Here is a 22,384-nt window from a genome sequence, read left to right on the forward strand (position 1 = left end):
ACCACAACTATCATAGTCTCAAGAACAGCATTTGCTAGTACAATCTTAGAACCATGCCCTAAATAGACTTGTGAGACATATCAAGCCTTTAGCATGGATGAGAGATTATGAATGCTTATATCTAAAACCTCCTAATATTTCAAACGAGCAAATAAAATATGCCTAGCATGAAGAAATGAAAGGAGGCTTCTATTTTATATCCTATTCAAAGTTTGATATCATATTCCCATATTTCTCCCTCATATAAGCATCACCTATTTTATACTGATTTTATTATTAAACCATGAACTTATGTTGAGGCCATAAAAGATCCCCGATGGGTACAAGCTATGAAAGAAGAACTTTAAGAATTAAAGGATAATCAAACTTAGAGGATTGTTGACTTGCCTTCAGGAAAGAAACCCATAGGCTATAAAATGGGCTTTCAAAGCAAAATACAAAGCTGATGGAAGTTTGGACAAATTGAAAGCATGTCTCATAGCAAAAGGTTATAGCCTAAAGGAAGGAGTGGATTACCAAAGCCTTTGTCTCTTGTTGTCAACATGTTAACACTTAAAATTGCTTTAAAATTAGTAGCAATGCGTAAATGGGCCATCTTTTAAATGAATGCCCATAATGCATTTCTACAAGGAGATCTCAATAAAGAGGTTTGCATGAGTATACCACAAGGCCTTAAACATGGTAAATCTAATAAGATGTGTAGGCTTTGTTAAGTCCTTATATGAACTTAAACAAGCATCTAGGCAATGGAATGTCAAGTTAATTAAAGCCTTGATAAATGGTGGTTTTAGGCAAAGCTAGTATGATTATTCACTTTTCATCGGACATAAAGAAGATCAATTTATTGTTGTGCTTGTTTATGTTGATGACTTAATCATAATAAGGCATAGTGTGGCTGGTATAAATGAAATAAAGGGATATTTGTATAATAACTTAAAAATTAAAGATCTGAGAGTTTTAAGATATTTTTTGGGATTAGAGGTAGCATAAGTGTGATAGAGGTATTATTATGAATCAACAAAAATATATGCTAGATTTACTTGCAGATATTAGCATGAGCGGAGCAAAACCCATATTTACTCAAACAGAGCAAAATTTACATCTTTGTTGTGATATCTAGAAGAAAATTAAAAAAAATAAAAATAAGAAAGAAAAGCCTAGTTACTTCCTCACTAGTCCTGAACCTTATAGTAGGTTAGTAGGGGGATTATTATACCTCACTATGATAAGAATTGACATTGCTTTTCCTATATAGGTTCTTAGCTAGTACATGTATAAACCAAAGAGATCTATCATTAATGTTGCTATAAAGATAGTATGATATCTTAAGGGGAATCCAAGATTAAGAATCTTACTACCTTCAAGTAAAGATATGAATTTGATGTGCTACTGTACCTCTGATTGGGGACCTATTCTGATTTTAGATGCTCTGTCACTAGGTACATTGTTAAACTTTGAGATTCACTCATCTCTTGGAAGTAAGCAAATCATGGTTTCTTGATCTTCAATCGAAGTAGAATATCATGCTCTAGTAATTTTGACAGCAGAAGTTACTTGGATTTTAGAATTATTGTCTAAGTTGAATGTAAAAAAAAAATAGCTCCTGCTAATATTTTTTGTGATAACAAAGCTGTTATTTATATAGTGAATAACCCTGTCTTCCACAAGCGTACAAACCACATCAAAATTGACTATCATTTTGTATGCAAGAAGTTGCAACAAAAGCTAATCAACTTTCAACATGTGAGATCACAAGATCAATAGGTTGATATACTGACTAAGGCGCTTGGAAATAATGATTTTACAAGGTTGTTAGTCAAGCTAGGTGTCTTCAATTTGGATGACCCTAACTTAAAGGGGAAGTATATATTAGAGTTATGTGTTTGGTTATAATAGGATTGATTGAATATTGTTGGGCCAAAATACAAGGGTCTAAGCCCATTATTGGATTTTAGTCATTGGGTTCTTCTTGTATAAAAAATAATGTTTGTGTACAAGGGTTGTTATCCACAAAACATTATGTTTGATTAGTAAGAGTACTATTATGTGATCTTCTGGATTCAATATGTAGTACATACCAACAAAAAAAAAAAGACAGTATGAACCTTATTTACAATTTGACATTTTGTGCTTGATGATTGATATTATATGCTATACATCTAATGAATAACTTAATAATAAATGCCCAATTCTTGGGTGATTAAGTTGACGAATTCAATGACATCTTTTGCCCAAAATAGATTTTGTTGAAACATGGTAAGGCTTCTCATACGACCAATATTGCATACCTGAGAATAAGTTGAAACATGTTTTAAGAATTGTAATAACTTCTTAAACACAAGTATATTATCAATGTAGAGAGATACCATCCGTTTATTCACTATTTTCTCTCAATCATGCGCCTCCTTTCGTGTCGAAAAGCTTCCGTTATGAAGCAAAAGAAGGCATTGAGAGGATTCATAATTTATGTTGCCTGAGAGAAAGTGTAATTTCTAGTGATGCATAGAAGGACCCCAGCATGGAGTGGGAAGCATGATGGTGTTTCATTGCAAGTATCTTCAATTCAATTGTTGACTACCACTGATATTGCACTATATATGGTTGACCACTCTTTAATCAAACAGTATTTGTAGGCCAATTAATCATTTACCTTACGAAATTTGAATAACAAAGTCAATGCAGTTGCGTTTGCTGCTCTCTATATATCTCTCTTTCCCCCTCTATTGCCTACCAAAACCTCCCAAAGTGCTACCCCTTTCATCTTTATGATCATCAATCACTGAGACCCACAACCTATAGCACCAAGCAGAGAAGATACATGTGGATGCCAAAAAGAGCCACTTCAAATCAAATGTGGAGTTCAATCATTGCTTTGCATGATTCTCATGTAACACGAGACAATTAATATATACAGCTTGAAATTCTTCTAAGTATTTTGACTGAGCTTAGTTAAGTTTAGCGGTACTGTATCCTTAATGGCACGTTTATGCATGATATTAAAATATGATTATGATATGATCGTGTTCTGCTCCAACGGATTATTATATATATATATATATATATATATAACTAGCCCAGAATGTTCCAACTTTTATAGGTTTCGCTTTGGTAGATTTATAGCAGTTGACCCCAACGACAGCGTGTAGTGAGCTTTAGCAAACATATTTACTGTGTGGTTAGTTAGTTAGTTTGGTTGCGACATGCACATTAGCAGCATGCAGTTTAAATTGAAACACTCTCGCTTTCTCTTCATCAATTATAGATAGAAATTCAATGATTTTAACTATTTTATCTTCGGTCCCAGTGTTAAAAGATTCTACGATGTGATTGAAGAAACAACATTTTATTACTATAACAAGCATGCCTTGTCTTTAACTCGCCCACCTCTAAACTTTGATCGCGTCAACAATTAGTTTAATCAATCTTATAGCTAATGAGAGATTCTTATGACTAGTGATTTTCTATTAAAAAAGTCAATCTCTTCACCCATATATTTATTTCAAAGCAACTTGAGTGATGAAGACGTTAATTAGTTACTCCTGACGACATTCAGGTTCAAGAAGAGGTACATAAATTATATGTTCTATCCCTGGTAATTAACTAAAGAAAATGAATTAGAACATATTTGAAGCTTCCTTAAACAATATGTTGGTTGGAAATTTCTTGGAAGTGTGCCGAAACATACTGAATACAATAATAATTATGCAGACATCCATCTTATGGGCACTAACTAGTTCAATTGACAGAAGGACCACAAGAAAGTTTAGTCGACCCAGCAACTGATGAAACACATCATTCGGCTTGCACCACAGTATTTTTGCTTCAAGATCTAATTCAGTCGGATTTGATTACGTTAACAAAGTACACTTGAACAAACTAGAAGGTTTGAACAGAACGGACATGGTCAAGGAGACAAGGCCACAGAGAATGTTCCTGGTCCCAGCCACTTCACAAAGCATGACCAGCAAGCAGAGGGTTATATGTACATCTTTCAACTCAACTCGTGCCTCCCATTTCCTCCATAAGCACTTGTTTTGGTGCACTTAATAAAGAAAAGACAAGCTCATAATGGGGGATCATGATGAGAAGAAGGTGAACAATGAGTAAAACTCTCAACTTTTTACCGGGGCGTTGTTTTTGTTAGGACCACTGTCAGAGAAGTTGAAGACAGAGTGAAAGGAACGAACATTTGGGCCAATGATGAACTATAATGAATTATTCCCACGAAAGCAACCACTCATTGAAAAGGTTTAAACCCTGTTGAATAAAGTATATCACAAGCAAAGAACAAAAGATTGAGAAGTCCTTGCTAGAGAGCAAGGCGGAAGAGAATCTGAGCAGAGAATGCATTTTGCGTTATTAAAAGAGATCGAGATCAGAGAAAAACTTGCTGGAGAGGAGAGACAGGAGAGAATATAATATGGAGGGTGAAAATATTAAAAGCGAAGATGCAGGTGAAGAGGGGCACATGATCTAACAAGTTGACGAATGTTGAATGAGATTGTCTGGATGGAATAGTAAAAATGGAAGAGGAGTAAAAATAAATGGAAGGCATGTGAGAATAATATAACTACAAGAGACGGGGGGATGATCGAGTTGGCCATGTGATAAAAGCAGCTTTCTACGACTAGCAAAGCGACCACGCCTCTTTGGCCGCAATCATTCGGTCTACTCATTTTGGCCTCCTCTTTTCAATTTGTCTTCTATGTTTACCCCCACCAATACTAAATTCAACATATATTTCTTGTTTCTACTAATCCTGAGACAAAATCTTTGAGTATTTTGCTTTTAGCTAGATTCAACTTTGGCAAATGCAAACCAACGCCATTCAAAACAGTCAATTCCTTGAGTTTTTGAAAGCCCACGGGAATAATGGGCTATAGGTGAAACTTCTTCTTAATTGACTCTTGTCATTGATTTTCATATCTTTGAGTTTCCTAATAAAATTAATATTGTTGTACTTGTACTCACGCATTTATCAAACAGGAATGAAAAAATATGGATTCATGCTATTTGAAAAAAGTTGAAAATTACAAGCAGAGAAGTGAAGGAGCCGTGAATGGTAGTGCATCAATCTATGGTGAGAAATTAATGACCAAAATCATAAGAAAATGGCAATTTGAACAAATTAGGCGGAGGAATAAAAAAATGAAGCAATGATTTAGTTCATCAGCTCGGGAAGCGGGGAGACCCACTCGTGCGGTGAAGCCATCACGCCCCTCTACGTATCCACCTATTATTAATATCGTCACACCTAATTAACTTAATTAATTAAGCTCTTTGTTTGAGTATTGTTTTCTCGAATTTCATGTGGGGCGAAAGAAAATAAATAACAAATTTTTAATTGCAAAAAGGAGCTCGAAAACCAGGGGATTTCGTCAAAGCACCGCGGGCAAGTTTTTTATTTAATCATATGCTCATTTTTTTAAGTCGTCCAAAAAAGATTATTAATCTCCCAGTTCCCAAAATCCCCCTCTACAATCCCTCTCACGCACAGACTTTCCCAGCCTTCGAGAACCCTACTGTGTCATCTCATCTCTCCCTCTCTCTCTCTCTCTCTATATATATATACCCCCGCCCCGTAACCAGAACTCCTCAGTCTGTATCCTTCTCCTCTCCAATCCCACCTAACACTGTTATCCAGAACCAAAACAAGACAGGCAAGCTACAGGAGACGAAAGCCGGAATGGCATCGGAGAAGGAAATGGAGCCGGTGATCATCGGAAACTACGTGGAAATGGAAACAGAAGGCAAGCCTAATGACATGAAATCCAAGTTATCCAAGTTGTTGTGGCACGGCGGCTCTGTTTACGATGCCTGGTTTAGCTGTGCTTCCAACCAGGTTCCTTTACTCGACTCTTGTTCTTTTTCACTTTCCCTAGCTCGTTCTGGTTATCTGTTCTGATCGATGGGCTTGTTTTTGATTTCACCAGGTGGCTCAAGTTCTGCTCACGCTGCCATACTCATTTTCTCAGCTGGGAATGCTGTCCGGGATACTTTTCCAGCTGTTCTACAGCTTGATGGGAAGCTGGACGGCGTACCTGATCAGCGTCCTGTACGTGGAGTATAGAACCAGGAAGGAAAGAGAGAAAGCAGATTTCAGAAACCACGTGATACAGTGGTTCGAAGTTCTCGACGGGCTTCTCGGGAAGCACTGGAGAAACCTGGGTTTGGCGTTTAACTGCACATTTCTTCTGTTTGGATCTGTCATCCAACTCATTGCCTGTGCCAGGTACGCGCGTCGTCTTCGCCTACCTACTCCGACCACTTTAATCTCTGTCTCTGTCCACCCTCATCCTCATCCTCTGTTAGTTTATTCGAAAGCTCACATGCGCGTGTCCGTGTGTGATGATTGTGCAGCAACATATACTACATTAATGACAATCTGGACAAGAGGACTTGGACTTACATCTTCGGGGCTTGCTGCGCCACCACAGTGTTCATCCCTTCCTTCCACAACTACCGAATCTGGTCCTTTTTGGGCCTCCTCATGACCACCTACACGGCCTGGTACCTCACCATTGCCTCTCTTGTGCATGGCCAGGTATGGACATCATTTTTACTCAATTAAATTCACCGGTCAGGTGAGGAATATTACTGCACGGTTGCTAATGGATGGGCGTACAGGTGGAGGGAGTGAGGCATTCGGGGCCGAGCAAGCTGGTTCTCTATTTTACGGGGGCCACAAACATTCTCTACACATTCGGGGGGCATGCCGTGACTGTGTAAGACAATCTTTTCAAATGTCTAATTCCGTGTCCTTTTTACTCGGGATGACGAATCTGCCCTTGATCTGTGAGGGTGGCGACGGGGGACTCAGTAGTAAATATAATGTCATTTCGAGAGGGACCTAACCTGGACTCGGCGTCCCACATGGTCTGACCGTGGGATCTGATGACCCGTCTGCAGTCATTTTCGTGTCATTGTTTAAATGCTTTGACTGAGCTCAGATCTCCCTGTCCGGTTAGCGTGCTTGTAGATGCAGCATAGCCTAGCATGAACATATCCCTGATGCGATGCCTCAATACTTGGCGTTCATTTTTTTTTTTTTATCTGAGCGTTAAATTAGAACCATATTTTTTAAATTTGATTGGACTATGGGGCCGAACAGCCTTGATTGTCGTGGGAGGCAGGAAACGTGCCTCTTTTAGTGTGAACCTGAGATGCTCTGTTTGTAGAGATATGTGGGAAAAAGCCAAACTCTGAGGTCTCACTTTGCATTCCTTTTCCTTTTCAGCCAAAAATGCTCTTTCCTTTTCTCTCTTTCTTTCCATTCTTTTTAAACTCGATAATCTTACTTGATGGATGTGTGTCAATGTCTTGCGTGTACCAAAACATTAGATAGGTTAAATTCCAGACCGTGAGACTAATCTCTTTGTAATTTATCTTTAATTTGATTGTATTCATTTTAGTGTGACGCTCGAATTACAAAGACTTTCTTGATTTAATTTAATAATAATTAACGCAGAGAAATCATGCACGCGATGTGGAGGCCGGAGAAGTTCAAGGGGATATACCTGTTGGCGACGGCGTACGTACTGACGCTGACGCTGCCGTCGGCGGCTGCGGTGTATTGGGCGTTCGGGGACATGCTGCTGAACCACTCGAACGCGTTCTCGCTGCTGCCCAGGTCGGCGTTCAGGGACATAGCGGTGGTGCTGATGCTGATCCACCAGTTCATCACCTTCGGTTTCGCTTGCACGCCCCTGTACCTGGTGTGGGAGAAGCTCATAGGGCTTCACTCGTGTAAGAGCCTGTGCAAGCGCGCGGCGTCGAGGTTGCCAGTGGTCATCCCGATCTGGTTCTTGGCGATCATATTCCCGTTCTTCGGTCCGATCAATTCCACGGTGGGATCGCTGCTTGTCAGCTTCACGGTGTACATAATCCCGGCTCTTGCTCACATCTTTACCTTCCGCTCTCCCACCGCTCGTCGGGTAAATCACCTTTCTCCTTTCTTTCGTAATTTCTTGCATTGCAATACTCGACTCAATACAAACGATTTTACGATTTGCAGAATGCGGTGGAGCAACCGCCCAAGTACCTGGGGAGATGGGTGGGCTCGTACATCATCAACGTGTTCGTGGTGATATGGGTGATGGTTGTCGGGTTCGGATTCGGAGGGTGGGCCAGCATGGTTAACTTCATTCGCCAGATTGATTCCTTCGGCCTCTTCACCAAGTGCTACCAGTGCCCTCCTCCTCCTCTTCCTCCCTCTCTTCTCAACGCCACAGCCTCCGCTGCCGCCGCCGCCCCTTCGCCTCATCACCACCACTGATCATGCCGCCCTTCATCTAATCGGCATCATGGTTACCGGGAAGGCTGTGCCAGAGCTTCTGATATTATATTTTCACCGATATTGATGACATGATCCCTCTGTTGCGTTCATAAACTTTGTAACCTTCAACTCTTGTCTTTGTAATACTAGATTTCATTAGTTAACAAGAACCTTGTGATGAGGATGACGTGACTTCGAAAAATGACTCAGAAAAACAAGATTACAAGTTTGAAACTTCCGCGTTGCTTCTTCAAGATTTTTATAAAGATTCTGTAAACAAATTTGAGTTTGTTTGTGATCGGTAATCATAGACATGAAAGTTATTTGGAAAGCAAAATATGTGCCGGATCCTTTTAAATTATCTATTGTAACAAGTTTTGTTCCATAGTTCTTCATTGCAGGATCCTTGTGCGATACATGTTGAGAACCACGGCGGTAATAAGAAATAAATATTTTTTCTTGAAAATTGCCATTAATGTATAGGATTATATTCATAATTGGCCCAGAGCAATGGCACCGAATATAAACGTTGAAAAGTCAATGGTCTTGCTGACTGGCACTCGAGTCCGGGAAAAACAAATAAAAGCAGAGGGCAGAGAGTTTGGCGTTATTGCTGAAGATGATAGCTATAGAATTTTTTTTTTTTTGGCAACATAGGTATAGACCATATTTTTAAAAAAATGATAATCAGGCAGCTGACAATAAAGGAGGCATCTTTTTTTTTTTTTTAATGACTGTTATTAATTCAAGTGTTTGAGGGATCAGGTCAAAAAAGTGTGTTTGAGGATTAATTAATGAGGTGCTTGTACTTTTGGATATGCATGCGTGTGTCTGATAGTATTTTATAACCACCAGGAGAAGGCACCTCATTTCTCTAACCCACACACCGCCAAGGCTGGATTCTGCCAGGTCAATTGCATAATCTGAAGGGCTGCACAACCCGACAGGATTTCTATTTAACTCAAAGTCCGATACTTTTTATAAAAAAGATTAATTTAAACAATTCATAATTTAATCTGCTCTTGATATAATCAGAAGGTGAATAGGATTGAATTGATTTAGTAGAATTAAGTGAATGATTTTAGTTTTGTCCAATTTATATTTTTTTTCTTTTTATTTGATAGGCAAAAATTTATTTTAATATAATAAAATTATTTATAGTTATGTAAAATTTATCACAATAACAATTATAAATTTATAACAATCTTCAATAACAAAAAAAAATATTTCAGTTATAATAAAAAAGATTCAAATTAAATACCCTTCAACATATTTAAAGCCTATTACACCAAGTTAATAATATATTTCACCAACAAAAAAAGAAGATCTAGATTGGTCAATGCAAGAATTTGGCTCAATATTCATGAATTCACAAATATAAAATACAAAAATTATTAATTATTATTATAAATTAATTTATTGTAATAATAATGAATAAATTAATTATAATAATATTAAATAAATTTATAGGATTGAATTAGATCAAATAGTCTGAATATTCGATCTTTTATCCAATTCGAAAAAAAAAATTTAATCTTTTTAATACTTTTAATCTTAAAAGATCAATTTTTATTCAGATTAATCTTTATTTTTTTGGGTTAAATCAAACCGGACAGGTAAAAGAATTTTTGCACCGCCCCAATCTAAAGTTTAAACAAATAAATGGAGAAGAGACCTAAGAGTTATTCTCAAAAAGGTCTCCTTTTCTGGTTTATTTTTTTCTCCAAACTGTTGCTGAAGTGAATGAATGGCATAAATATTAGGGAAAGAAGAAGGGTGTTGACGTATGAAGAGAGTTGAGTGGGAATCTAATGATAATCTAGCTTCCTAGAAAGGGTGAGTGTACGTAATGAACACCTGGCAGTGAATGAGAAAGTGAGTGAGTATCAAAAGAGACCTTTCGTGTGAAGTGTTCTGTTATGTGAATGCTTTTCACAAAAGGAACAGGGCTAAAAAGGCAAAGAATATAGCAACGCCAGAAGATACTTTTCAGTTGAATTAAAGCCCCTTCTTCTCTACAACCAAACCAATCCATTTCTCTGCTTTATTCCCGAGACAAACAAGTCGATGCCCTCTCCGCTTTTTTGCAGGCATGCTCCGCCCTTGCTTTTTCTGCATAATTAACAAAATCATAGTTCTAAATCATCCAGTTAAGTCCCCTGAAAGTATTAGAAGAAATATGTTTGTCCCTTGTGTTTGTTGTTCATTATTCTTGGGTCTTGGCTGTCACTGTTTTAGGACACGGAAACATACTTTGATGGGAACGTCGCTATAATTTGAGGATGCGCAATGCTCCATGTGATGGCATTCCCACCTTGGTAGTGTTTGGGAATCAAGTTGGGAAGGAAGAAGGTTACTTCTCGTAAAATTGACTCTGTATCTTGCAGCTTCTCTTATCCCCATTCCTCTTATATCTCATTTTCGTGGTCCACATCTTCAGCATATTATCTCCTCACCCCCTTCCGTTGATACTTTTCCTCTCACTTTTTTTTTGGCCGACACAAAGCTACAGTTGTTCAGATCAATTCAGAACAAAAAAAGCATCTCTTTTTTTCTATTCACTTGCTTGTTCAATTGCAAGTGTGCGAGAGCTTGTGCGCAGGGCAAGGGCCCAAGGAGACATGGAGGAACAACCGATCAAGCCTGCATATGTTTTGTAAGTCAGTACGAAGCCCACCTTAAAGTGGCTGAGCCCATCATCACGCAGACAAAGGGAACGACCATTTTTCTGAACCAGGTGATGCTTCAAACTGATGCCACTTTGACCCACAAACGAAACAGGACGAATATCCGTCCATAGATCGAAAGAACTCTGGTTTCTCCTTTTGTTCGCCCATGATCTCCACACCTGACCATTAATGGAATCTAAACCTCAAACCAAAAAAGGAGATATGACTGAAGCTAAGTGAGTATGCAACTCATAGGCCTGAATGAGAACTTGGGAAATAGACCCACTGTATGAAAAAGGCCCGAGACCATTGTTAGCTTTGAATTGAACGCTTTACAACGATGAATCATGCGGCTAGAGCAAGGCGATAAGAAACGTAAGAAGTGTAACAAGCTGAGATCTTCTCCTAAATTAATTCACAGAAGGGTGATCACCCAAACCATTTGCTAAGTTTTATATACACTTTGAGTTTTAATCGAAGGCTTTTAGAGAATAAGTAGAAAAAGGAAACCCCAAAAAACTTTGGTCTGTTCGAGAGTTTAAATAGGGTAGAAAAATCAATGGAATCCTCTCGTGCCTCTTGACTGATATAGTTCCAACCTGCTCTTGGCTTCAGGTAATAGCTCTTCAATTGTGGGTACTTGCATCAATTGCGCCTGCTTCGTGCTCCACTCCAGAACTATGAGGACGTCTTCTTGGGCAAGCGTCTCACTTTTGGGCACGTGCATCGCCACATAGCACAAAAGTTTCAGTGCGGGAATTTGGATCGCTTGCTCCCCGAAGTAAACAAGTTGGATTAAGTGCTTTGCTCCTCCTGCTGCTATTATGGCTGAGCAGTGAGTCTCATGCAGAAAGTTATCAGTGCAAGCAAACTTGATAAGTGCAATTGTGGCTTCCATTAAAACCTCAGCTTCTCTTTCATCAAGTAGCCTCACTAACGGTGCTATCATTCTCGTTTCTGTAGCTCTAAAGGTCCTCGCCAAGTGACCTATTGATCTGATACAGGGTATCAGAAGATCACAATCTGCTTTCTCAATGATCCTAAGAAGCTGATCCACCACGGCTTTTGCAGCAGGGGAATTGGGTTTGAAAGCAGAACGCCTCAACTCCGCCTGCTGCTCTGCCACAGCCGTGATCTCCATTAAAGCAAAAGCTGAAAAGGATTTAACATCTTCAGGTCCCTTCTCCAACAGAACAGCAAAACATAAAAGAGCCCTTGATTCAGTGATGCTGCGACAAACAGTTATGTTTCCCCTGGAGAGTTGCCACAGCGCTTTAGCCGCCATGGCCTTCATTTGGGCCTTTGTAGCTGGATCTACAGCCTCCCTCCCTTTCAAACTCGTTCCTGCAATCGAAACATGTGCGTGCCCGTGCTTTGCATTGCTTCGGGCTTGCTGTTTCATGGCCATTGTGTTGGTAACTATGTGGTGCATTTGGCTCGATGATTGGTTCTCTATAGGGTGAGCGACTTGATGCTTATGATCTTCATCTTCATGCATCGTTTTCTTGTCATGATCATTCTGAGCGTTACTGGCCAACACGATTGAATGAATGGATGACATGTTTTGTTTACTGACAATGGCGTACTTACTGTGTTCCTGGATGGTCTCGAAGGCAAGATGCCTTACAAGCAAGCGTATGCAATTGTTCTGAGCAAAGTGATCCTGACACTTCGGGTGATGATATGCTAATTCCGAGATAGCCCAAGCCACCACCGACTGAACCCTCATGTCACCTTCTTTGAGGATTTTTGCAAACACGGTGCAGACCCCAGCATTCACAATCTGTTCCACGCTTTCTGGGTCCTTCCCAAGTAACCCTATCGCTCTTGCTGCATTTTGCTGACCCTCTAAATGCCCTTCTTTCAACAATTTCAAAAGTGGAGGAACACCACCCTCCTCAATAATCAATTTGCCATACCTATAATAATGAGAAAAACATTTCAGTTGCAATACTTGTGTAACACATAACAACTGAAGATTTTAAATAGGCACCATATATATGAGAATGTACTTTCGATGATAATGATAAATTTCTTTTTTTCAAAAAAAAAAAAAAAAGGGTTAGCGTACCGGTCGTTGTCTTGAGCTAAAGAGACCAAGGAAGCGGCATTGTCCGAGCGGTCTTCTATGGAACACCCTGTGAGCAACCCTGCTACCTGTTCCCAGATTAGACACAAGATGGGCTCGTTGGCTGCGATTGGTGGTAGACCCAGACACGCGTCTTCGCGTTCGTTGGCTGAAGTAGATACACGAAGGAGCCATTGCACGTCTCCGAGGGAATTTTCGAGCTGCATCGACGTCTTGCGAAATGCTGTCGCGGGTATGATGGTGAAGAGTCGTTTCATGAGGCCGTTTCCGCAACATTTGTCGACCAGTCCCAAGGCCTTCTCGAGGACTTGCTCGGTGTCGTCGATGATGCGCCGCGTTGGCCGATCGTAGAGGTCATTGCTGGCCCTCGCGGCCTGCCGGAGTAAGGCAACGAGTTTCTCCGTTTTGGCCTTGAGCTCTAAACATTCTATTCTGAATGTTTGGGCTTCGTCGGCCATCTTGATCAGCTGGTCCGCCATCTGTATCGGGCTCGCCAGGATGTCCTTGACGAAGCTCGACATCTTCTCAGCGGACCCAATCACCTCCTTTTAACCTTAAACTTGATGGATCAAATCACCCCCCAATCTGGGATTCGTAGAAAGTTGATGCCAAACAAAATGACATACAGTCTTGGGGACGAAGTTTTGAATGGAAAACGATAATGAGATCGATGAGTTTTTGTTTGCTTTTAGTTCTAGATTATTCTATCAACGGGCTTGGAGATACAGAAAGGTGCAAAATAACATTATACATTCAAGGAAAGTTCGAATTCTGGACAGGATTTTTTTGTGTTTGACATGTTTGGGATTGTGTATGCATCTGCGTTCTAGCACGAAAGGCAGGGTGTGGAGGCGCCGGTTACAGAGGTGGCGCCGCCGGTGACCATGAGAGAAGAAGATAGTGAATATGGTGATGGTGTAACGGTTTTTCCTGCAAGTTCTATGTAAAGATGTACCATAATTCATGGGTTACGTTATATATAGCAATTGGAATCGGTTGGTCTCCAATTAAACTCTAGAGGTAACATGGAGGCTTCTACTTTCGAGTACTTGAGAGGACAACCTGTATGATTCCCACTCTCGGAGATAGGCCATTCTTGCACGTGCTTCGATCTTAAGGCTTATGAGCTGTGATTATGAATACTCTCGCTTTCGTGGTGCTTGCGTCATCTTGGAGGCGATATAACGTAATGGACGCACGCGCATGAGTGGCAAGTGGCACAATGTCACCCCAGTTTACCGCATGTGCAAATCGCTCATCGTGCTCAAAGTGAAGGCAATTGATAGATAAATCTCTCAGGTGATACGTATTCCAATTCCAGTAAAAAAAATGTATCAAAGTTTGTCAACATTTTGTTAAGTTACCACCAAAATTTTAAGAATCTTTTTAGTAAAACTAGTTATTCACTTGTGCATTGATGTTATTTTTACAACTTCTTCTAATTATTAAATGGCACCAATTTGTACATATTACGTACTTTAATGCCTAAAACAATAATAAGATATAACTATCCAATAAATGATTAATGATTACTATTTAAAAATGATAGCGTAAAAAATTATGGTGATGATATGATAGATAAATTTTAAATACCTATCTAATGATGGATCCAACAATGTGTTGTAATAAATAAAGAAGATAATTTATAAACATATTGTGGATGAATACAACCATTTGTTACACCATATAAAGAGTCAAAGAGTAAAAAAAAAAAAAAAAGTACACCATCTCAATGGATGGAAAGCTGTCATACATATGTTAGATTGCTAAACATCTCTCTACATCATTATTCTCTCTAGTTCTAATTTATAAGTCACTTCTAACATTTTCATTAGAATTAAAAAAAACCTTAAACCTCATTAATTCTATCTAAAAATTTAATAAGTTTTTAATTTTATCTCTATTAAATATAGGTACTTTAAAATAAATTACTCTACATTTAACAGGGGTAAAATTATAAAAATGAACATAATAATCATTGAAATGCTTACAAATAGGATCAAATCAAATATTCTCCTTTTGTTTTATAAATAGGACTAGAGGAGTACGTTTGAAGTTAACATTGGCTCACCATCTACATCAAGAATTATTATCTTTAACTATTTCCTATTTCACACTCGAGATATATTCTTTTCATTTAAAAATATAAGATATTTTTTAAAGAGTTGGATGTAAAAAAATGCAAGGTATTTATAATCTTTGAAGGTGTAATTATTTTCTTTTTTTCAAAAGTACCCCTATTGATAATGATTTTATATTTATTATAGGGTGTTTGATAAGGGTAAATATAAAAAAATAAGATTAGTTAAAAAGTAGGTAACTACTTTATTGGATGTGAGATTCGATTAAAAATGTCTTACATTTTTTAATGGAGGAAGTATATAACAACATATAATTGGTCATGTGTAAAGAAAAGTCTTAGTAAATACAACTCAATGCTAAGCAAGCTCTGACCCTGGCTCTTGTTTATTGCTATAACAAAGGGCAATATAATTGAAAATTGTCTTCTGGGAAGAGTGAATGACAGTGAAAAGTTATAAGGTGACATATCAATCTTTAAAATATAGACCTTTATCCTAACATTTGATTTTAAAATTATTTGTGCTTCTAGAATATGCTTTCTTGTCTAAGTAATGATTAGACATGTCTCATTATAGAGACAAGAAATTTATCAATATTTTTCAAAAGCATAATAGGTGCTCCAATTTTAGGTTTCAACTAATGATTTGGAGGTCATACATTGATAAACTCATAGAATATAAATCATACATTGAGTCAATGTTTTCATACACAAACCTCCCTTCGATTTTACCTTAATTATGTGTACATCTCTTATATTTCAAAAACCTATGCAAACTTTCTATACAATCAATAATCACAAAATACAAACCTCCCTTATATTTTAAAGATTTAATTTTCAACTACATAAATTGTTAGTTGACCATTAAATCATATTTGTTAGATCAAAGCACTTCTCTTTAAACATTAATGTTACTTAAAAACAATTTAACTATATATATATATATATATATATAATTTTTTATTGATATTTTATTTTTAGTTATGTAAAATTATTTATTTATTAACTTTTTTTAAAATGAATACATAAGTTGGCTAACAAAAACATATGTAAAAAAAACTTAATGAAATAAGTATTTAATATAATTATAGATGAATTAGTTAAATTTGAAGAGAAAGAATATAAAATTTGATTATAAAAAAATAGTAATTATAATTTTTTAACATAATTACAAGGAAAAAATTAAACATTTTAAAATATTTAACAGAATATTAAATTTGAACTAAAGTGTATATTTTGAAAACAAAATAGAAGTCTCTATAATTATAATAAAATAGAAGGGAGGTCATATTATATATTTTTTAACCCTTCTACTAGAATAAAAATGGAAATTGAATTTCCTTCGCTCCTCATCTCCACCACAAAAACAAAGAATGTTTATCTAGACCTTCCAAAGGAGGAGATATTAGACATAAAGTTGAGAGAACCTCATTCATGAATCATGACCCGCATACATAAGAAATTTATTAGCATGAATGGCCCAAACAATTTTAAAATCTCACTGCAGACCCTAGGTCCTCAGTCAAAATTAAATTTTTCCGTTCAATTACTAATATATATATATATATATATATATCATTCATTCAATTTATTGCTTTCCTTTTTTTTTTTTCCTCTCTTTTTAAGGAAAAAAAGTTAAAGGTGAATGTGAAGCATCGCTTCCGTAGAATTCGGGGATTACTTGTCTTGTGAATGCTGGTTGGGAATGGAGAAGTAAACATCGCAAATGATCGATGTCTGCAGGTTAAAAAAAAAAAAAAAAGCTCATATGCAAATTTTATGTGGAAATGAGAACATGAAACTTGATCAAAATATGCAATAACCAAAATAAATTGCTTTCAGCACTCAGCAGAAACTGAATGGGGAAGGAGAAATTGGCTAACAATAATACGTTACAACTATAACGTATTATTCGATCAGAGAAAGTGTGTGTATATAATAACGATAACAACAACCACTACTACAAATACGTAAATATAAGACGCCATAAAAAATGACGGTCAAATAAAAACATGTCATATATGAGATAGGCAGGTGATGGTGATCAAATAAATGACGGGCCTTAAAAAAACCGTCATATATTACAAGACTTTAAATGACGGGTATTAAAAAATCCTGTCATTTATTTTAGCCAAACATTTCATTTACTAGAAGAAAAAAAATAAAAACTAAATTTAAACTTTAAATGACGGGTATTTTAAAAACCCGTCGTATAAAGTTTAAACAATATATGACAGTTATAGAAAAAATCATCATATATTTGTACTCGCCGTTTCAGATTCTTAAAATAAAAAGTTAAAAAGTTTTAAAACTTTAAATGACGGGTTTTAACACCCGTCACATATAAGGAAAGCTTTAAATGACGGTTGTTTTAAACAACCGTCATTTAAAGCCTAAAGTTTTTTTTTATTTTTTTTAAATGAGGAAAATCAAACGTTGGCCACGAATATATGATGGGTATTTGAAAACCCCATCATATATAGTTCAGGACTTTAAATGACGGTTGTTTTAAACACCCGTCATTTAAAGTCCTGAACTATATATGATGGAGTTTTCAAACACCCGTCATATATTCGTGGCCAACGTTTGATTTTCTTCATTTAAAAAAAATAAAAAAACGTTAGGCTTTAAATGATGGTTGTTTAAAACAACCGTCATTTAAAGCCTTCCTTATATATGATGGACCCGTCATATATTATGGAATAAATGACGGCTATATAAATACCCGTCATTTATTTCCTTTTTATTTTTGTTTTCAGGTTTATTTTTTCATTCCCGCCCATTCGTCGTTCATGTTTTCTCTCTTCTCCTCTTCTACAAGAAATCGATAGAAATCTCACAATCAGCCTTCATTCTTGCTGTTGACCACCGTAGTCCCTCGCCAACGTGAAAGTACTCCTCCTACACCGTCCGATTCCTCTCTTATTAGCTTTCTCTTTGTGTTTCATCTTCTCTTCTCTAAGGTACATGGGTTTGTGATTTCTATGGTTTTTCCTTCATTTTCTTCCGATATGCTTAGATTTCTAGATTATGGAATTGATTTGTTTGAGATTATAGATTATTTTATTGGTTGATTTTTGTTGCTTAAATATCTCCTCATGTTTTGCCCTTTCAATCTGCAAACGAAGTTCGTCATTGTTAGTCCTCATGAAGTGGGTGCACATGCCTTAATTAAAAGCGACAAAATTTTAGAACAAGCAAAGGCATTAAGCGAAAATTTTAAAGCAAGGGCTCGAAAGGGAACATTATTCATAATACCGTACTGTCAAGGGTAACGAAATTCTCACTTATCTTAATAAATTTTTTATTTTTAATTTAATGGATTAATTATAATTTTGCCACACTTGTTAATACTATTAGGGACCATTGGATGTTGATCACCGCCGAACCATTCGGCAACACTCCAAAAATATATTATCTCGATTCTCTTAAAGGGGAACCAGGGAGGAGACAAATTTTATTAGAGTTGATTAATATGTAAGTGCATATATAAAGTATTTTACATATTTATTTAATTATTTAAATGTCATACTAACATATTTTTTATTGTTTCATTAGGGCGATTGTGTTATACTGCACTAACACAAAACAATCAATTTCAAGGTCCTTTACAAATTTTGATGCGGCCTACACTTGGAATATAATTAAAGTAATGAAATCATTTATTAAATTAAAATTTAATACATTAATACATATTTATATATTCTTTAATTTTTAGTGTCCAAGGCAAAAGAAAAATAACTTGGATTGTGGCTATTGCGTCATGAGGTTCATGAAGGACATTATTATCCATAACGAGAGCATAATTCCCGAGATGGTATGTCAAAAATATTAACTTTTAAATTATAAAAATATACAATGTATTAAAATTATATTAATATATGTTGAATCATTTATATATTGCAGTACTATGATGATTCTTATGTTGAAGAATTCGAGAATGCAGAAATAAATGAGGTAATTGAAGAATGGTGTCAATATATTTTTCAAGTGTGGACTTTATATAAAGAAGATTAATAGAACTACCTTGAAGAAGTAGTTAGGAATTTTTTTAATAGGCAGTTTATTTTTGGAAAAAGGTTACTTTATATAATTACATTTGTTTATTGATTAATTTTGAAATTGAATACAATAAATTTCGTTGGTATTAAAATCTGGAATAGTTGGCTGTTACTATTTTGATTTCTTTTTGCAGGGGGCTGGTATAAAAACAGCTCACGAATTAAAAAAAACCACATAAAAAATAACGGCTATGAAATAAATGACGGTTAAAAAAACTGCCCGTCATTTATACTGACTTTAAATGACGGGTATCTCATTTACCTATCATTTAAAATATGGTCGTAATTTTTACCATACTTTAAATGACGGGTATTTTATTTACCCGTCATTTAAATTCTCAATTTGCTTCTCTCTTCGTAAAAATTTTATTTTAAATGACGGTTTTATAATCGTCATTTATTGAGGGTCTTTAAATGTCAGCCGAATAAATGACATTTATTAACCATCATTTATGAACTAAAATAACCGTCATTTATTCTTTTTTTATAGAAGTGAACAACAATAATTACTCATCATGATCGTCCTTTCGTTTCTTTTTACCTTTCTTTAAATTCATCTTTTACATTTACGATTAAAGAATATTATTGGTACCACTCATTATTAAAAAGGTTATGCTAAAGACTCTTTTAATAACTTAATTAACTACACGAGTCAGGGAGGGAGAGGCAGAGCAACTTATCCAAATATGAATAAAAAAATTTTAAAAAAAGTTATAGTTTATGTTATACAATTCATAAATCACGAATAGTGCCTAGCTAGCTATTCTTTTAGCATCTTACAATACACAGAGAAAAATATGTATATTCCACTGGAAAAGAAAGGCCAAGCAGGCAACATAAGTTAATAACATCACCAAGCAACCCAAAAAAAAAAAAAAAATCTTCCATTAATGAGGTTAAGATTAACTGAATCAGCTATAGTTACTTACAATATATAACAAACTAACGTTTAAATCTCCATTATAAGAAATGGTCACAACTAATATTTGACCTTATCTTTCAAACATGCATGATTTCTTTCAATTGGAAGATATACATGTACACTCTTTAAAAAAAATCCACCAAGGAAAAAAAAGATCTTTAATATCTTAAAAATTTCAAAACCCCCCATGTTGTTACTTGTATGAATGTATGCAAGTACCCAACAGCATTCAAGCCCAAGCCCCATAAGTTTGTTATAAGGAGAATGAAAATTAAATTTCAAAGAGATCAATTAATTTAAGTTATGTTAACTTCCAACTAATTCAAAGTGTCAAAAAAAAATCTCTTAGTCCTTTAATAATGAAATGTCAAGTCTATCAATTTGACTTTTAATTGTGTAATTTCACTATAATGAATTTGTAACTTATTTTTTAAATTTTAATAGAATTATGAAGAAAAATCAATATTTATTAAGCCTTTTATTTGTCAAAATTAAAGATGAACATTTATGTTTTTTACTAAAATTTTAAAAATAAGTTGCAAATGCATTATAATAAAGTTATAAAATTGAAAGCTGAACTTACAAATTTATAAAACTGTTAGATTTAATATTTTTTAATATTAAAGATAAATATTTGTGCTCTCAAATGCATCACAATGAAATTGTAAATTTGAAAGTCAAATTTGCAAATTTTTAAAATTATTAGACTTATTATTTTTCTGCATTAATGACAAATGATTCTTTATTAAAATTTAAAAAATAAATTACAAATGCATCACAATAAAATTGTAAATTTAGAGGCTAAACTTGCAAATCTCATGGTTATTAAACTTAATATTTTACCACTGAAGGATTAAAGGATTTTGTTAATACTCTGAAATTAGTTAGAATTTAACTTAAATTAATTAATCTTTTGAGTCTTAACTGTCATTTTTCCTCTATTATATTATCTAACCAAATAACGAAATAAGTTTGTTATTTTATTTGTTAAGTGCTTTCTGTCGCTGTAAATAATACGTGCAGGTACCTTCTGTTTTGGAAGGACTTTTTTATTCTATATACATGCATTAATGTCTTTTGTTTCAACTAACCCTTGATAATTTTTTCTCTGAACATATAGCGTATCTATTAAGTAAATATAAAATATTAATTTCTCTTTCAAATGTTCGTCAAAGAGGAAGATAGTAAAATGCTTTGAGAACGCACTTATTGAGCCAAAAGATCAATTAAGCTTTAGTCGTTTTCATGATCTCCCCATATAGTACTATTCAAGAATCATATAATAGAAAGAATCTTAAGCTTCACTCAAGCATGATGCGCTGTTTTTGTCGTGGTTTCGACACTTCCTCTTCCCATAAAGAAGAAAAAGTTTTTTTTTTTCCCCTGCCAGTAAGAAAGAGATCGAGCTAAAACTTTCAACCCAAAAACATCCAGGTTTCACTCACACACAAGTTCTTTAATGAACATCGGGAAATATGGATGTTAGTTGTTTTTTTTTTTTTTAATAACGCTTAGGAGTGTTGTAAGCTTCTATCTAGAATTATGCTTCTTTGTTGCACAATTTCAATGAGGGCATTTCCACATTTATGCATTGATTTAGTGTGCGCTTAAAAATTTTGATTGTGCAAATGGAATGAGACGGCCACGTATTAATTATTAGTGATGTGCTTAATTAATTTGTACTGACGCTTAATTAGCTAATAATAATTAGCCCCCTTTCCTAATTGGCGATAGTACTTACAAGGACGAATGATGAAAAGAAACGATTGACAGTTGAGTAAAACTGAAACATGCATCGCACGTATGTTATGTTATATTATCATCATCATTAATGATACTCAATCAACATTATTTGCAGGCTGCTGATAAGATTTATGGTGTCTGTTTTCTCTTTTATCGAGCAGTCTCTCACAAATTCAATAAAAGTAATTCAGCGATCGACATGTATATGGTTGCCTTTAGGTGATGATTTCCCCCAGGCCCCCGCAGTTGGATATTTTCACACAGTTAATTTTATTGCATAATAATTTAGTGGACGACACCATAATAGTCGACGGGATGTAATTCCAATCTCCTTTTTAATTTCTGTATCTTTGTGACCAGAATTTCCTTTGCTATATATATTGGAATCAATGCATGTCATGCATGGATTATTTAATTACTTAGCTAGAATTCAATATAGTATAACTTCAGAATGAAGGCAGTACGTACATGCAGCAGCACAGTATACTACATGTGGTGTGAATTAGTAGCCTCTATTCACATCACATCATACTTATTGGTAAAAC

At 35.6% G+C, this 22,384-nt stretch overlaps 2 protein-coding genes across 2 annotated transcripts; one reads left to right on the forward strand and one right to left on the reverse strand.

Annotated features, from left to right (window-relative positions):
• The first annotated feature begins 5,537 nt into the window (after positions 1–5,537).
• On the forward strand, positions 5,538–8,513 carry LOC129292232 (auxin transporter-like protein 5). Its single transcript, XM_054929794.1, has 6 exons — positions 5,538–5,842; positions 5,934–6,232; positions 6,361–6,544; positions 6,628–6,725; positions 7,469–7,934; positions 8,015–8,513. Exons 1-6 carry the CDS (start codon positions 5,687–5,689, stop codon positions 8,273–8,275), a joined length of 1,464 nt encoding a protein of 487 aa, XP_054785769.1. The 5' UTR covers positions 5,538–5,686; the 3' UTR covers positions 8,276–8,513.
• Positions 8,514–11,327: 2,814 nt separating this feature from the next.
• LOC129293707 (uncharacterized) lies at positions 11,328–13,986 on the reverse strand. The gene is made up of 2 exons (XM_054931792.1): positions 13,016–13,986; positions 11,328–12,863 (listed from the first exon to the last, which is right to left on the reverse strand). The coding sequence occupies exons 1-2, from the start codon at positions 13,552–13,554 to the stop codon at positions 11,501–11,503; spliced, it is 1,902 nt and encodes a 633-aa protein (XP_054787767.1). The 5' UTR covers positions 13,555–13,986; the 3' UTR covers positions 11,328–11,500.
• Positions 13,987–22,384: the final 8,398 nt, after the last annotated feature.

Source organism: Prosopis cineraria, unplaced genomic scaffold, assembly GCF_029017545.1.
Source record: "Prosopis cineraria cultivar Desert tree isolate PC_DT_omini unplaced genomic scaffold, ASM2901754v1 PC14, whole genome shotgun sequence".
In the NCBI taxonomy this organism is placed as follows: domain Eukaryota; kingdom Viridiplantae; phylum Streptophyta; class Magnoliopsida; order Fabales; family Fabaceae; genus Prosopis; species Prosopis cineraria.

Bases quoted from the DNA above. Each gene is read 5' to 3' on its own strand.
- LOC129292232 (XM_054929794.1), top strand. From the start codon at position 5,687: ATGGCATCGGAGAAGGAAATGGAGCCGGTGATCATCGGAAACTACGTG. The intron at 6,726-7,468 runs GTAAGACAATCT...TAATTAACGCAG, and splicing joins GGGGGGCATGCCGTGACTGT to AGAAATCATGCACGCGATGT. The intron at 7,935-8,014 runs GTAAATCACCTT...TACGATTTGCAG, and splicing joins GCTCTCCCACCGCTCGTCGG to AATGCGGTGGAGCAACCGCC.
- LOC129293707 (XM_054931792.1), bottom strand. From the start codon at position 13,554: ATGTCGAGCTTCGTCAAGGACATCCTGGCGAGCCCGATACAGATGGCG. The intron at 12,864-13,015 runs GTACGCTAACCC...TCATTATTATAG, and splicing joins TTAGCTCAAGACAACGACCG to GTATGGCAAATTGATTATTG.